The sequence below is a fragment of the Muscardinus avellanarius genome (assembly GCF_963383645.1).
Source record: "Muscardinus avellanarius genome assembly, chromosome: 20".
In the NCBI taxonomy this organism is placed as follows: Eukaryota; Metazoa; Chordata; class Mammalia; order Rodentia; family Gliridae; genus Muscardinus; species Muscardinus avellanarius.
This window is the reverse complement of record NC_137806.1, coordinates 17,005,577-17,021,463: the sequence shown is the minus strand read 5'-3', so window position 1 is coordinate 17,021,463 and position 15,887 is coordinate 17,005,577. Positions and strand designations below refer to the sequence as shown.

General features: G+C 40.2%; 1 protein-coding gene across 2 annotated transcripts in view; it reads right to left on the bottom strand.

The window, feature by feature from the left end:
* Positions 1 to 15,451, bottom strand: part of MINDY3 (MINDY lysine 48 deubiquitinase 3) — a gene marked incomplete at both ends in the record, with an annotated part of 77,218 nt that extends 61,767 nt beyond the window's left edge. The window contains 2 exons of one of the 2 annotated variants that reach the window (XM_080717010.1): positions 2,365 to 2,444; positions 15,358 to 15,451. In XM_080717010.1, coding sequence (XP_080573136.1) covers positions 2,365 to 2,444; positions 15,358 to 15,451 — 174 coding nt within the window. The remainder of the gene's footprint in view (positions 1 to 2,364; positions 2,445 to 15,357) is intronic. The other variant, XM_080717011.1, reaches the window with a different exon arrangement.
* Positions 15,452 to 15,887: the final 436 nt, after the last annotated feature.

Below are 15,887 nucleotides of genomic sequence, written 5' to 3'. Positions count from 1 at the left end.
TATGTGGTTTATGGTATCAGATGTTCCAGTTATATTGATGACATTTATGAAACTCCATTTTACCACTGATCTTAGTTTTTTTTTTTATTTTGCAGTACTGGGGATGGAACCCAGGGGCATTCTACCTCCTAGCTACAACCCCAGCCCTATTTTTTATTCTTTGTTTTTGAAACAGGGTCTCACTAAGTTGCGGAGGGCCTCACTAAATAGCTGAGGCTGGCTGCAAACTGTGATCCTCCTGTCTCAGCCTCCCAAATGCTGGGATTATAAGCATTCACCACCATGCCTGGCTTTAGTTCCTTCTTTATTATGGTATGTGATAAACCTTTGGTAAATTGTTATATGTAGTAAGATATATGACTTAATTATTTATTTGGCACTGTTATTACACCTATTTTCCCAATAGCATCATGTTCTAAATTTTACAGTTTAAAAAAGTTAATATCTGAATTACTGATTTCTGTCATTACTCTTAATGACTTAGTTTTAATACTTAGATGCAAATAGTATTTTATTAGTTAGAAATATTTGTATGCTTCAAAACTAAATCACTATCTCAAAGATCCATAAGGATAGGTTCAGGATTATTAACTTTACAATTACCTCTTGTTATGTTTGTTATCCCATTAACAAAAAGAACTATAGTTTTGAAATATACTGAATTTTAAACTCCTCTAATATATCTGACATTTTTATACTTTAACTGGCACAATGTAATTATATATCAGAGTGAGACTCAAAGTTATACATAAAAATATGGACACATCACTTGATTACCTGCTATTCAACTATATTCATAGACTCCCAATAAAAATCCTAGGGTACAGGATCAAGAGGGGCTCTGTTTATAAAAGTTATTCTACTTATGTACAGGATAAAGAATCCTCAGATTCAGGTATGATAACTACTGGTGTCCAAAATTTGCCTCAGTTATTCAATATAACAGATACAACTACTAATTTGTAATTAAATTCCATTTTTTATATTCACTAAGTCTGAGGCAAGTTTCATTCATGTTTTTCTTAGTTTTTAAAATATTTTACTAATGCAAAAAATCAACTTTACTCTTTAAATAAAATAATGACCTACAAAGGGCATATTTTGGAATCAACCATGAGAAATATTATTTTTACTATTGAGAAATATGTTTTTAATTTAGTAATATAAAAGCATATGGTATTGAGAGTCAAATTTACTTTGTAGCTGACAATGCAGGGATGTATTATTTATGCCCAGTGAGTAATATCAAATCACATTAAACATATATTTCTGAAACCATTAAAACATTAATGATATAACTTCTTTGTTAACAGTTATGAAGTTACATGGCTGTCCAAACATTATAATTGTATAATTATAATAGTAAGTTGAAAATTATTGATTTTAACAGTGTATAGGTTTATAGCAAATCAGTCATTTAAGTTTAAAAACGTCAAGCTTCAAAATCAAATAAAGACTTTTAGATTAGCCCTATCTTTTAACCAAAGAAAAAAATTTTTTTTTTTTTTTTTTTTTGCAATATCAGGAATGGAACCCAGGGCCCCCAGTCCTATTTTTTAGTCTTTTTAATTTTTTAATTTTAATTTTTTTTTTTTTTGCAGTACTGGGGATGAAACCCAGTACTGCAAACTCTTATTTTGAAACAGGGTCTTACAGGATCCTCCTGTCTCCGCCTCCCAAATGCTGGGATTGCAAGTGTGCGCCACCACTCCTGGCTCTTTTTTATTTTTGAAACAGGGTCTCATTGAGCTGCATAGCGTCTCACTAAGTGGCTGAGGCTGTCTGTGAACCACGATCCTCAGGTCTCCGCCTCCCAAACGCTGGGATCACAAGTGTGCGCCACCATGGCCAGCCTAAGAACACTTGGAATCAGTTGCTATTAATTTCATTTGGAAAGGTCAAAGCTATGCCCTAAATAGTATAGAATGCCAACTTGTCTTAAACATTTGGAAAGTTGTAGGGCTTTTAGGCCATGAGGATATTTTCAACTTTTTAGGAAAGTCATTTTTATAGAAAGGACAAATGGAAAGAGCACAATGACTATGATTGTACCTGTCTCGTGTATAACACACCACTTAATAGGATCTTTATAGGAGAAGATATTAAGATCAGTAACTCCAAAGTTTTTTGAAAGTCAGAGAATTCCTATTACTTTCCTTGAAAATACAGTCAGGAGGTTGCTCTATAGGATTCACCATATTCTGAATTTGTTACTATTTACTATTTGTTACTAATTTACATGAGCAAAAGCAAAGAGTTGAACACGTCTCATGACTATATAAAACACAGACTTTAGACGACCACAAGCCAGTATGATATGTTTGAATAAGCCCCTCTAAGGAACTGGTAAAGTGTCCATGTTACCTGAACAGGTGCAATAACAGCACAGGGGCCTCCTTCAAACTGTTCTAATGCAGATCCCTCTGATTCACTAAACACAAACCCTAAAAACAAAAGCAAGCAGCACAGATTAAAAATGTAGTTCAAGTATCAGCTAAAAAAACTTTTTATGTACTCTGCTTTGAGGAAGATCACTTACAACAGTAAAATATCTACTAGTCATCTGGTAGAGTTTGAAGAGCATGAAGGAACACTTTGAAAAAAGTCATGGAACCCATGGCAGCCCTCCCAAATGCACATAAGTGCGTGTCCACATGTGCATGTGTACACACACACACACACACACACACACACACACACACACACACACACTTTTGTACCTAGGGACCACTCTAGGAAGATAAAGCGTGGGTTTCAATAAGAGAACAGCACATCTGACTTGCATTTATTTATTTTTGGTGTTGTGGGTGGGCTCCATGCTAAGCACACACACTCTACCACTGAGCAATACCCTCAGACCCCGACTCTGACTTTCCAGTAATTTAATTTGTTCTAAGAAAAACTAGATAGTCTACTGAATTCAAACAATTTTTAGGACTCTTTCCAAACAGTACCTTTTAACCACTTCAGCTGTTGGATCAGACTATACTGGAGCAGCTGGGTGACATCACAGGCAGTGAGTGACCTCCTTGGGCACCACCTTACTGTAAATGTGACCCAACCTCTGCTGACCGGCAGCAGCCAGTGGAAGCTCTCAGAGGGCCCCCAAGCACCCAGCTACCACTGGATAGCCTCGTGAAATCATTTTGCCTCCTTAGGCCTCAATGTTTTTATTCTAAAAATTCAGCATGCTAGGATTCTACCATATATTATTAATGATTACAAGTCAGTTACTCAGCCACCAAATACTTAACGAATATTGACTATTATACCAACTATGTCGTATATATGCATGTGTGATACAATTCCTGGCCTGGGGGAGCCAATAGTCCTGCTGAAGACACACGTGTCAACAGACAATTCCTGGGATAAAGGCGTATTTTAATGTTGTAGCAGAAGAATGAAGAAATGGCCTGGCTAGAGAAAGGAGTGACTTACTCGCCTACTTCTGCTCCTAACAGATGGCTATGCGGCTGATCTTGAATAGCAAGTTTCTGGGGAAGGAAGGGTGGGCATATGAAATTCAAGTGAAGAAGTATCTTTATAAAAGAGAAAAAGAGTGAGAGCTGGGAAACTTTATGAACTAGAGGGAATTTACTGCAGCCAAAGGGTTTGTGGGATAAAGGAGGAGAGCAGGATGGAGGAGAGGTTCACGGGAGGAAGGGAAACAACCAGAGTTCACATTGCAGAGGAACAAGCCAGGCTCAGCTGGACAGAGGCCTTTGCAAAGTAGGCATATGATCACACTCATTCTGTTTCTTCTTTCTTAAAAGAACACACTGGGAAAAGGTGGCTTCAAGAGTCCTAGAGATATGGCCACCAACTAGTAACATTCATGTGGAGAAGAAAAACTTTTAAAAGGATAAAATTGGGATTTGATTAGTACGTACAAGTGAGGCAAAGGCTTGCTACAGAAGAAACCAGAGCTGCCTCTAAAAGTTTCTAATTTGAGTCACTAGGTGATAAAAATTGGGAAGAGAAATACTGAAGAAAAAAACCTCCATCCATTTCACCTCTTCTCTCTTCCTTCAACCTCTCCTCCAAATAGCATTTAAACACTTATATCACACTATAAGGCAAACAAAATAACCCTTCCTAAGGTCCCACAAAGAACTCTAATCAGCACTCCCCATTTGTTCTCTCAAACTCTCCATCTCCATCTCCCCCCCACTATTTTCTCAATTTCCTTCCCTCACAATTTATTCAACCCACAGTAACCTGATTTTCAACCTGTGACTATAGCAAATTCATTCTCACCCGAGTCATCTGTGACCAATACGGACTATTGTTCAAGTTTTACTTAACCTCAGAGAATCACCATCTCAAATGCTTCCCCCAATTTCTTTTGTGTTTTTTTCTTTTTCTTTTTGTGGTACTGAGAATTGAACAACTCAGGGGCATTCTACCTGAGCTATACCCCCAAACTTACTAATTTATTTAGAAACAGGGTCTCACTACGTTTTAGAGAGCCTCACTAAGTCGCTGGAGCAGTCCTTGAAGTTACAATTCTCCTGTTTCAGCCTCCCAAGTACTGGAATAACAGGCATGCACCACCATGTCTGGTTTTATCAGTTTCTGAAAAATCATTGTCCCTTGAACATTGGTCCCTCCGGTTTCATGTTTTCCTTTTTTATTTCTTAGTCCCTCAGATCAGCTCCTTTTAAACAGTTCTCTAGGTCCTGTTATTAGGATCTATGTTCATTACATACATTAGAACTCTGGACTCCCAGAGTCTAAATTTCTTAATAAGGTCATGTATGACCTGGCTCCTGCCTCCCTCTCCTACTTCTCCCTTTGGGCACCCTCCTTTAGACTCCAGGCATGTGGGCTTCTTTCAGGTCTTCATATATTCTGTCTTCTCTCTGAGGTCTTACTCTTTGTAAATGACATTCCTTCAACTTTAAATACAGGCTCTCTGGGAATTTCTGACTTATCTTTTAGGCTTCACCCTAAAATAAGGTTGCCTTGATTCAAGGATCCAAAATACTCAACATGTTCACTTCCATACCATCTCTAGTACACCGTACAGTTTAAACTACCACCAACTCTCACCTAAAATATTGCTAAAAATTTCCAACCATATCTACTAATCCCTCCCAACCTCCTTCCAGAGCTGCCAAACAACACTTTAGAAGTGGAAATCAGATTCTGTCACACTGGCTTAATGCATCTCAGTGCTCTCATGACAGATCCCCTTTAGTCTAAAGACACCAAGACCCATCCACCCATCAGTACTGCGTTCACTCTTACTTTCACTTCTACAGGGCCCTTAGAGCATCCCACGGTCTTTTCCAGGGGCCTTAATGCTGGCTGTTCTTTCCCTACTCCCTTCATATAGACAAATCTTTCTTATTCTTTAGGACTCGGTTGAGATGTTGACTCCTCAGAGATGTATTTCCTATCTAAGTCTCTACTGTCATCCTCCAGCAAACTAGTATTTATCATAATCTGTAATTACGTTGTTTTGTACTCACTGTCTACTCTGCCTTTCACGTATTTTGCCTGTTTTATTGAACTCTGCTTTCCCACAGTATGTTATACAGCTATTGCTCAATTAATGGCATTGAAGTTTTGAAAGTGAAGCTAATGGGAGTGTTCATTTCTAAGAATGCCAAGTTCAGTTTCTAAACTGTGAGACAAGCATTTAGCAATACTGAGAATGGGAGATGTGGGTCTGAGGCTCAGGACAGGAGTGAGGAGGAGAGAGCCATGAAAACCACAGAAACACGACGAGGGGATGAGAACACGAAAAACGAAGACAGGAAACTGGGGACGGGGAGTTCAAAGGTGAGCAGTGATGGGGTCAGCAGAGACACTGATCAGGAGTAGGAAAACAGGAGATTAAAAAAAAATTAGCTGAAGTTGTAGAAAGAAAAACCCAGAAGCAAAGAGAAATCGACTTATACATGCTGTTGAATAGATATTTAAAATACTGGATTAAGCATGTCACTGGAAATACTAAAAAATGAAACAGTGCTAGAGAAATTATTCAACTTTTAGAGGATTACTATTTTAGTAAATAATGATGATGTATTTAGTAAACAGCTATTTTTGTAGACTGAAGGATATGAGTTACAAAAAATAAAACAAAAAGAGTGATTTATATGGGGAAAAAGGAAAATTTAAGGTCCCCAAGTCTTTTTTTTTTTTAAATGTGATACTGGGGATTAAATCCAAAACATTCTATCTCTGAGCTATACCCCAACCCTATTTTATATTTAATTTTGAAACAGGGTCTCTTTAGTTTAATGAGTGTCTCACTACTTGCTGAAGCTATCCTCAAATCTGCAATCCTCCTGTCTCTGCCTCCCAGGTACTGGCATTACAGGCCACCCAGTCCAGCTGACCCAAAGTCTTAAAAGAAAGCCAAGTATGGTGACACATGCTTGAAATCCCAGCATTTGTGAGGCTGAGACAGGAGGATGGCAGTTCGAGGTCAGCCTCAGTTACTTAGTGAGACCCTTTGCAACTCAGTGACACCCTGTTTCAAAATAAAGAATAAAAATAGGGCTGGGGGTGTAGCTCAGAGGTAGAATGGCCTGGGTTTCATCCCTGGTAACACACACACACACACACACACACACACACACACACACACACACACAGAGCCGGGTGTGGTAGCGCATGCTTGGGAGGCTGAGACTGGGAGAATCGTAGTTCACGGAAAGCCTCAGCTACTTAGTGAGGCCCTCCGCAACTCAGTGAGACCCTGTTTCAAAATAAAGAATAAAAAATTGGGCAGGGGGTGTAGCTCAGAGTTCAAAGGACTCTGGTTCCATCCCCCACCCGCAAAAAAAAGAGAGGGGGGGAGGGGAAGAGGGAGAGGGAGGGAGGGGGGGAGAGAGAGAGAGAGAGAGAGCACGAGGGAGCGTGAGAGCGAGCTGAGAAAGTGTGGTGTGGTAGGTAGGAAGGACTAGCTAACTACAGAGATTCTCAAATATTGTCCACAGACCCCTTGGAAGTTTAGAAACCTTTCGGGGAGCTTTTTAGAGATTAGAACTTTGTTTTGTGTGGAACTAGACAGTGTACTAGATATCGTCTCAAGTACTGAGATTACAAGTATGCACCATCATGCCTGGCTTAGAGTGGTTTTCATAATAATATTACGACATTCTCTGCCCTCTTTGCTGTCATTCATCACGATGGCAGTGTGTGTTCAAGTGTTGGTTCATTAGCATATGGAAGGCAGCGATACCCAACTGGACTGGTAGGTTGACAAGTAAGTACCACATGCACACACACAAAGTCAAAATTAACTTAAGAATGTCTTTACTGATTAGTAAAAACTACCAACTTTATGAAATCGAGCCCTTGAATGCAATGTCTTCTTTATAATTCTGTGACAAAATGGAAAGTACACATAAAGCACGTCTGCTACATATTAAAGGATGGTGGCTTACAGGAAAGGCACATGGGTAATTTTTGAACTGCAAGCTAACCCCACTACTTTTTAAAATGGAGTGCTGGTTTTTGGATTTTAGTGTTATTGTTGTTCTTGTCTTTTACTCTGAAGAACTATCAATAAACTACAATTATATAGAGTTGGGTATCTGATAGATATTTTCTCAGAAATGAATTAAATGAGTATGATAGACCAAGGAAAATAACTGACAGTATTGCTGTGATAAAATTTTGAGATTTCAAGCACATAACCCGTATTCACAACTGAATTTGACAGCTTGTGAATGGCTACAGATTTTTCTGATGAGATCAGTGGTGATAGTAACGAATGTGAGTTTTGAATTGTGTAATGAAATACAATAATTTCCAAATGACCAATCAATGCATTCCGTTACAAATTAACACACAGGGAAGGGATCCATCCAAAGTACAAGACAAAGCAATGGATTTCAGTTTCACAGCAGGTAGAGTTCATTGCTGTGGCTTCGGATTCCATACTGCAACCTACTCCAAGAGTGTTAGCACCTGTTGAGCTTTGGTGTGCTAAAGAAGAATATCCACAGGTATTTGTAAAGGGTAATACAAAACTGTTTAATCACATGTCTGTGTGAGGCTGCATTTTCTGTATATACTTCAATTAAAACAGCATATTGAAAACGACTGAAGGGGCAGATGTGAGATCCAGCTAGCTTCTGAGCTAGACTTTTTTTTAAAGATTTGGAAAAACTTACAATGCTGTAGGTCTTATTAATTCTGTATATTTTACATTGAAGTCCTTCATTATTTTGAGAATGTTACAGGATCTTGAACTAATAAACAAACAAACAAACAAACAAACAAACAAACTTGAAAGCCTCTGGCCTGGGGGATATAAATCTAAGAAGGCTTCTAAGTTAAGCATATGGGCAAAGAGGAAATGAACAGATGTTACTTATTCAGAGAAAGAGAAACGAGAAGGGCAGAGAGCTGAGGAAAATGCTAATTCTGAAAAAAAATAAGAAAGCTGACGAGGATAAAGAGCTGAGAGGCACAGAGGGCTCAGCTGAGGTTTGCTTGCAATTGTATTTATAACGGACACAGTGTTCTCCAATACGTGATAGGCTGAGAGTTAGATGATCGGATCAGTGGAGGACTGTTGACTGGTAAGGTCGAGAGCACGGATTTAGTAAGGCCAAGTGGTAACTCAGTGCGCTGGTTATCTCACCAAGACAGTCAAATTTAAGATCCAACCTACCTACAGGAGGCGAGGCCAAGGGGCCTTCACTGTTGGCCCAGTGGACGTAAGGAAAGGGCCCAGCTGTGTGTATAAGGGCTAGGACGTGACTCAGAGACAAAGCACTGCGTGGCAAGTACCTCACCCTAGGTTCCATCCCAGTTTCAAAGAGACAAGAAAAAGAAAAAAGGCCCAAAAAACAATTACACTAAGTAGTAGGCATAAGTGTGGAGAAAAAAATCAGGCGCTGCCACACTTTTCATGTGAAAAGTAGATGCCAATAGATATGAATTAGTATGAATTCTAGGCTTCCTTAAAGATCTTGAAAATTTGCCAGGTGTCGTGGTACACGCTTGTAATCCTAGCATTTGGGAGCCTGAGACAGGAGGATCGCGGTTCACGGACAGCCTCAGCTACTTAATGACGCCCTCCGCAACTCAGTGAGACCCTCTTCCAAAATAAAGAATGAAAAATAGGGCTGGGGGCGTAGCTCGGAGGTAGAATGTCCCTGAGTTCCATCCCAATACCGCCAAAAAAAAAAAAAATTCTGAAAATATAATTATATTTTCAAGATCCATGAGTGGAGCTTATAGCAAGAACTGCATTTTAGTGAGTTACTCTTTTACTTTGGCTATTTACTTTTTTTTTTAATTTTACTTTGGCTATTAAAGCCTCATGAAGAGAATGTAACAATAAGTGCATATGCTTTATATCAAATTCTGTTTAATTCCAAAATATTTGTTTGAGTGTATTAACTGATAATGACAAGTGCTTTTAAAGCCTAAAATGCAATAAAGTCAGCCAAGTGGAAATTAAATACTCTATCCTAAAATAGGACTAGGCTAGTTAGGATTCTCCTCTAAAGTTTTACTTGCATTTGAATTTCTTAAGACATCTAGTTACTTTTCTTGTCAAGTGTTTTCATACTCAAATTATTTTCTAATTTTAAAAGAAATTAACCTATCAATACAAACTGTTTTTTCTGGTTAGCTTTGAAATTACCCATCTAACAACTGATCCTAAATATATAATTTTGCGTCACATCTCAGTACTATAGATCACAGGAAACTCTTCCTCATTTTCACATTTTACAGCTTCTAACTTAACTCATTTTCCTAAGACTTACTGTACATATGTCTATTACTCTGACCAGTTTGCTAGATATGCCTTCTATAAATCTAGCATTCTAGGTAAACATAGCCATGGAAAGTCTTGGTTTGACTACTAAAAGTTAGATGATCTTGACTGAGTCAAATATCTCAATTGGGCCTCACTTCCCTTATCTCCCCAAAAAACAAAAAACAAAAAACCAAAAAAACAAGGGTAACTATACTTGTCCTTTACTAGCTTTTAGGTTTGCTGTAAGGGTTAAGCACAATATGAACATGTCATACCACGGTAGATTTACATCTTTGAATAAAAAGGAGCACATTATGTATTAAAGGTATCAAGGAATTGATTTTGTCAGAAGTGCTTACAAATTGTTAACTTTAAAAAAACTGGTTAAAGCTGGGCATGGTGGCACACGCTTGTAATCCCCACGCTTGGGAGGCAGAGACAGGAGGATCGCGCTGGCTTAAGAGACCCTGTTTCCAAATAAAAATATATAAATAGGTCTGGGAGTGTAGCCCGGAGGTAGAAGGGCTTCCAGGAACCCCAGTTCCACCAAAAAACAACAACAACAACAACAACAACAACAACAACAAAACAACTGGTTAAAGCCAGGCGTAGTGGTGCACGCTTGTAATCCCATCGTTTGGGAGGGCTGAGACAGGAGGATCGCACAGGTTCAAAGCCAGCCTCAGCTACTTAGTGAGACCCTGTTTCCAAATAAAGTATAAAATAGGTCTGGGAGTATAACCTGGAGGTAGAAAAGCCCCTGGGTTCCACCCCTAGTCATACACACACACACACACACACACACACACACACACACACACACAAACCTGTGGGTGAATTAATGATTAGGCTCTTCCATACTTTCCATGTGAAAAGCAGATGCCAATAGATATGAATTCGTATAAATTCTAGACTTAAAAATTCTAAAAATATCCTGAAAATAGGTGGCTCACACTTGTAATCCTAGTATTCGGGATATTGAGACAGGAGGATCACAGTTCGCAGACAGCCTCAGCTACTAAAATGATGTGATCCACAATATTATAATCACTTAGAAAGAAAAATGAATGATATTGATATAGCACTTTATTACTTTAGAATAATGTCAAATCACTTTACAATAAGTCCTAAGTTATACTTTAAAACTGTAAGCCACCTCCCTGCTTTTCAATGCTGCTTTTGCTACAATAGCATAGAGGAATACTGAGAAGGAGGAAAAGGCCGCTAGCCCTCTACATGAAAGCCTGCCAAACACCGAGTTACATAATTGATAACAAAAAGAAAACAAATTCCAAATACATCTGTCAGATGTCTTCATTTGGAACACTAATTCTGCTGTGGTTAAGTCTAGATGACCTCATCTTGGTTCTGCTGAAGTGGTCAATCTGTCCATTTTTACTGTCCCCATGACTCCTCTACTGATCGGAATGGCCATCGTTCCCTCTGGATCACTGCAGTTGTCTCTTGCCTGTCATTACTATCTCACTTAGACACTACAGTTTACCCTCAAGCACAGAGCCTAAACAATTCTTTGAAAACTTGTCAGACCCTGTCTTTCCTTTCCTCCAAGCCTTTCAATGATCCCCATTTCACTTAGAATACAAGCCCCCAAACTTACAATAGCCTAGAAAGCCTTGGGTTTCTAAGTGAGACTCGGCCACGTTAGTCCTTACATTATTCTTTTATTCCCTCTGCCACGCGGCCCTCCCTCCTGCTCCCTGAGTGACAGGCCACGCACAGCATGGTTAAGTCTTTCCCAATAGCTCTTTTTTCTGCCTGAAACACTTTCTTCAGATGCCTGCAGGAGTAGCTCGTTACTCCAGTGCTTGCTCAGATCTCATCTTAGACCCATCAGGCCACTCTACTCCACATTCCCTGTTCCTTCACCTTCTAACTACTGTCTATACTCAATTTATGTGTCACGCTTACTGCTTATCTACTCTCCAACTCTACTAGTGTTCATAGCAAGGACCTGGAACACTGTGGTGTAGTTGTTAGGAAGAAAAAAACAGTAAGCGGTGTTAACAAGGAAGTGAGGAAGTATGTGGGTCCCCCCAACACTGGAGATTGAACCCAGAAGCATTTTATCTCCAGGCTACAGCCCAGCCCTTTTTACTTTTTATTTTGAAACAGTGTCTCGCCAGGTTGCTAAGGGTCTTGCTAAGATGCTAAGGCTGGCCTCCAACCTGTTTCAAGCCTCTTAAGTACTGGGATTGCTGGTGTGTGCCACCGTGCCCAGCCAATATGAGCTTTTCTCTAAAAAGTACTACAGGTGATTGAGCAGGAGGGAAACAGAGAATAAAGAATAAATTTTTCAAGTTAAAAATAAGCCACCTTCAAGCCTTTAAGTGGCTTCTTGTCTTTAAAATGAACACTAGCAAAACAAAACAAAAACCAAACCAAACCAACAACAAACACCTGTCCCCAATTTTTTATAAGCAAAAGGAATATGCTGAAAATAATTATCTAAAAAATGTCAAATCAAGAGTCTGGCGTGGTGGCGCATGCTTGTACTCCCAGCATCTGGGAAGCTGAGACAGCAGGATCACGGTTTGCAGCCAGCCTCAGCTACTTAGTGAGGCCCTTTGCAACTCAGTGAGACCCTGTTTCAAAATAAAGAATAAAAATAGGGCTGGGGGTGTAGCTCGGAGGTAGAATGTCCCTGTATACTGCAAAAAAAAAAAAAAAAAAAGTCAAATCAATGAAAAACAACTGTGTGCCACTCCCTCAGCTTATTTTTTAATAGCCATATCAAATTAATTTAGCAATAATAATATTTCTGACCAGTAAACAATTTTATAAATGGAATAACTCTAAGTAAGTTTACATTTACCTGAATATTTTATACTTCTTTCGTGTTTCCCAACAACTGCAATTATCAATTCAAAGCCTAGTTATTGACTACAAAATAAAGGCAGGCTTGATGTCACATTTTAAATGCAGCAAAGTGGTGTCTTGTGTCTATTCCCACAATCCCAAATGCCTGCCACAGCAATATTTAGCAGTGACCTCTAAAAATAATGGAATGAACGTAACGGTCAACATGCCAAAGCCAATAACAGAATCCCTATGATTCAGAGCAATAACTTCAACATTATGTTTGCCTGCCTTAAAATATCGATCAACCGAAGACTGTGAATTATAGATCCACAATATAACTAACCAGACTCTGTGGGGAAAATCCTTGATTTTGAAATAATACTCACTGAATGAAGCTTTCATCTTGTTAAGCAACTTCCACATGACTAAAAGGTGGCAGGAAGAGGTTCTCAAATGTTGTTGTAAAGTTCAGTTTAGAATGTTTACCCATCAAATAATTTCTTATAATTGTAGGGCAAAGAGTGATCTTTGGCTTGGCCCACAGTTAAATGTTTTTAATATAGCAATAGCTACCATTTGTTGTCTGTATACTGTATATCAGATATTGTGCTAAGTACCTAAATATATTTACACGGCCATGAACCCTCATAACAAGCTTATAAAAGCTGATACTGCGGCTACCTGCATTTTTACAGAGAAAGCAACTGAGGCTTCAAGTTAAATAAAATAAAACTAGAACTCAAGTATGTCCAAAGGTTGTGCTCTTAACTAATACTGGAATTGCTTTCTTAACACTTTTCTTGAACTTGCACCACAACATAAAATACTACCATTTTCTACATTGCAAAACGCTCAGTGATTGTAATGGAAGAAAAATTTGTTTTACGCCTTCATAGTTTTGTATATTTTAGAGCTGTTCACTATTAGGATAAATAAAAGTAGGGTGTAAGCTTTAAAATAAAATCTGTAAATGCAAGGGTTCAAAATATTACAGAATATTGCTGACATAATTGAATGTGTAAAAAAACGCCATACTAAATACATGAGGGCTTTAGAAACTCAAAGGAAAATAATGCAAACTGCTGTATCAGGAGTTGGAAGACTTGGAATTCACTTCTGAGTTCTATCAATATGTGTAACGTTGGCCTGGACATTTAATCTTCATGACTCATTTTCTCATTTGGAAAACAAGAGTGATGGGCAAAATAGTCTAATATACTAATATACCATCCTAATTTTACCAGCTTTTAAAACATACACATCTAAGGGGGAAGATGGGATTACTTGAATCCTGAATTTTTTTTACAAAATACACATTTATTTATTTATTTATTTATTTGCGGGTCTGGGGATAGAACACAGGGGCATTCGACCTCCGAGCTATACTCCCTGCCCTATATTTATTTATTTATTTATTTATTTATTTATTTTATTTTATTTTTTTGGTGGTACTGGGGTTCCTGGAAGCCCTTCTATCTCCGGGCTACACTCCCAGACCTATTTTTACATTTTTTATTTGGAAACGGGGTCTCCTAAGCCAGCGCGCGCGGCTGGCTTCGAACCTGCGCGATCCTCCTGCCTCTGCCTCCCAAATGCGGGGATTACAAGCGTGCGCCACCACGCCGGGCTATATTTTTTTTATTTTGAAACAGTGTCTCACTAAGTTTCGAAGGGCCTCACTAAATAGGTGAGGCTGTCCGCGGTCCTCGAGTCTCAGCCTCCAGAATGCTGGGATTACAGGCGTGCACCACCTACATTTTTAAAGTAGTAATTTCTATTTACTACATTAAAAATTTGCCCCAATTCTTTGAGAACAGGTGCTCCTGTTAGTGTTATATTAGTGTTTTGCATACATACATTGCTAATCTTTCTGACTCCAAAAGCTATATTCTTAATCTCACCATATTTTTTTCAAGTCACTTTAAGTAATGTACTGTTTTAGTATCAAATTTTGAGAATTAATTATTAGTATAAAGCTTCCAGCACAGAGCCCGCAAACAGTGCCGCAATTAATGGCTACTTTTATTTCATTACTATTTGTATCATTCTTAGCTAAGAATCCTGTCTGAGTAAAGTTAGACCTGACAGGAAGTGCTGGGATCCACATTCCTTTTAAACTGTAACAAACACTATCAGATAGTAACAGATGCCACATTAAAACCCGGGATACCTTGGGCCAAGAAGACGCTTTGTATCAAGCAACATTCTGTTGCCTAACTCTATAAACACAATCAACAGAACTGCTTTCTGACATGAGCCTTTCCTGAGATATCTCTCTCTCTCTCTCTCTCTCTCTCTCTCTCTCTCTCTCTCTCTCCCTCTCTCCCTCTCTCCCTCTCTCCCTCTCTCCCTCTCTCCCTCTCTCCCTCTCTCCCTCTCTCCCTCTCCCTCTCTCCCTCTCTCCCTCTCTCCCTCTCTCTCTCACACACACACCCCAAACAGCAAACACAATAATCCCTGTTAGGGGTACAGATCCAGATGCCCACAGCACGCACTGGGAACCCGACACAGGGCAGGGGCACACTGTCTCACGGTCACACACAGCAGCCCAGCAAGGGTCGCTCGCCCCTTCTCTCCAGCTGGAAAGCGGCCCCCGTGGACCTCCGGTGGGCAGCTGTGACCACTGTCCTACTCAACCTCTCCCACTAGGGCAGGCAGGGCGTTTCTAGCAAATCCAGTTTCAGCGCCGAGCACAGATGCCGGGCAGGCTGCGGGACTCGGAGGGTCTGGAGCGAGAGCCGACAGGGTTAGACTATCTCCGGGCAAAGAAGCGGCGGCTGCAAGGGACAGCCCAGTCGGGGTACCTTGCGTCCAGCGGCAGAAGATGGTATCAGAGAGACCAGGGCTGCTCTTGGTGCCCCACACCAGCTCCATCAGCTCTTTGGTCAGTTCGGACATGATGGGGAACCGGCGGGCGGGTCTTTGATTTCAGGACTCCTGCCCCGGAACATAAGGAAGGGGCGATTTCAGAGACAGGAACTTCGGGACCGCAAACGCGCTCGCAGGCGAGGCAGGCGGAAAGCGAAAGGAGGCAGCCGTACTCGCAGGGACCGCGCCTGTCAAGCCGGGTCGGAGCCGCAGCTAAGAGTTTTCTGTGCCGGAAGTGGCTCCACTTCCGGCTCCTCTCTGGCCCCGCCCCCACGCCAGACGGCTCCGGAGTCACCTCCCCGGAAGCGGAAGTGGGGCCAGAAGAATTCCGGCTGGGCAATCTGTGGACCGCGGCCCTTTGGGGCTGTAGTGCGCCTTTAGGTGGGGTGGTGAGTTGCATACTAGGAAGCTCCAGGGTGTCGGCCAATTTCTACATTCTGGAACCCGTTTTCTTGGGCAACGATCT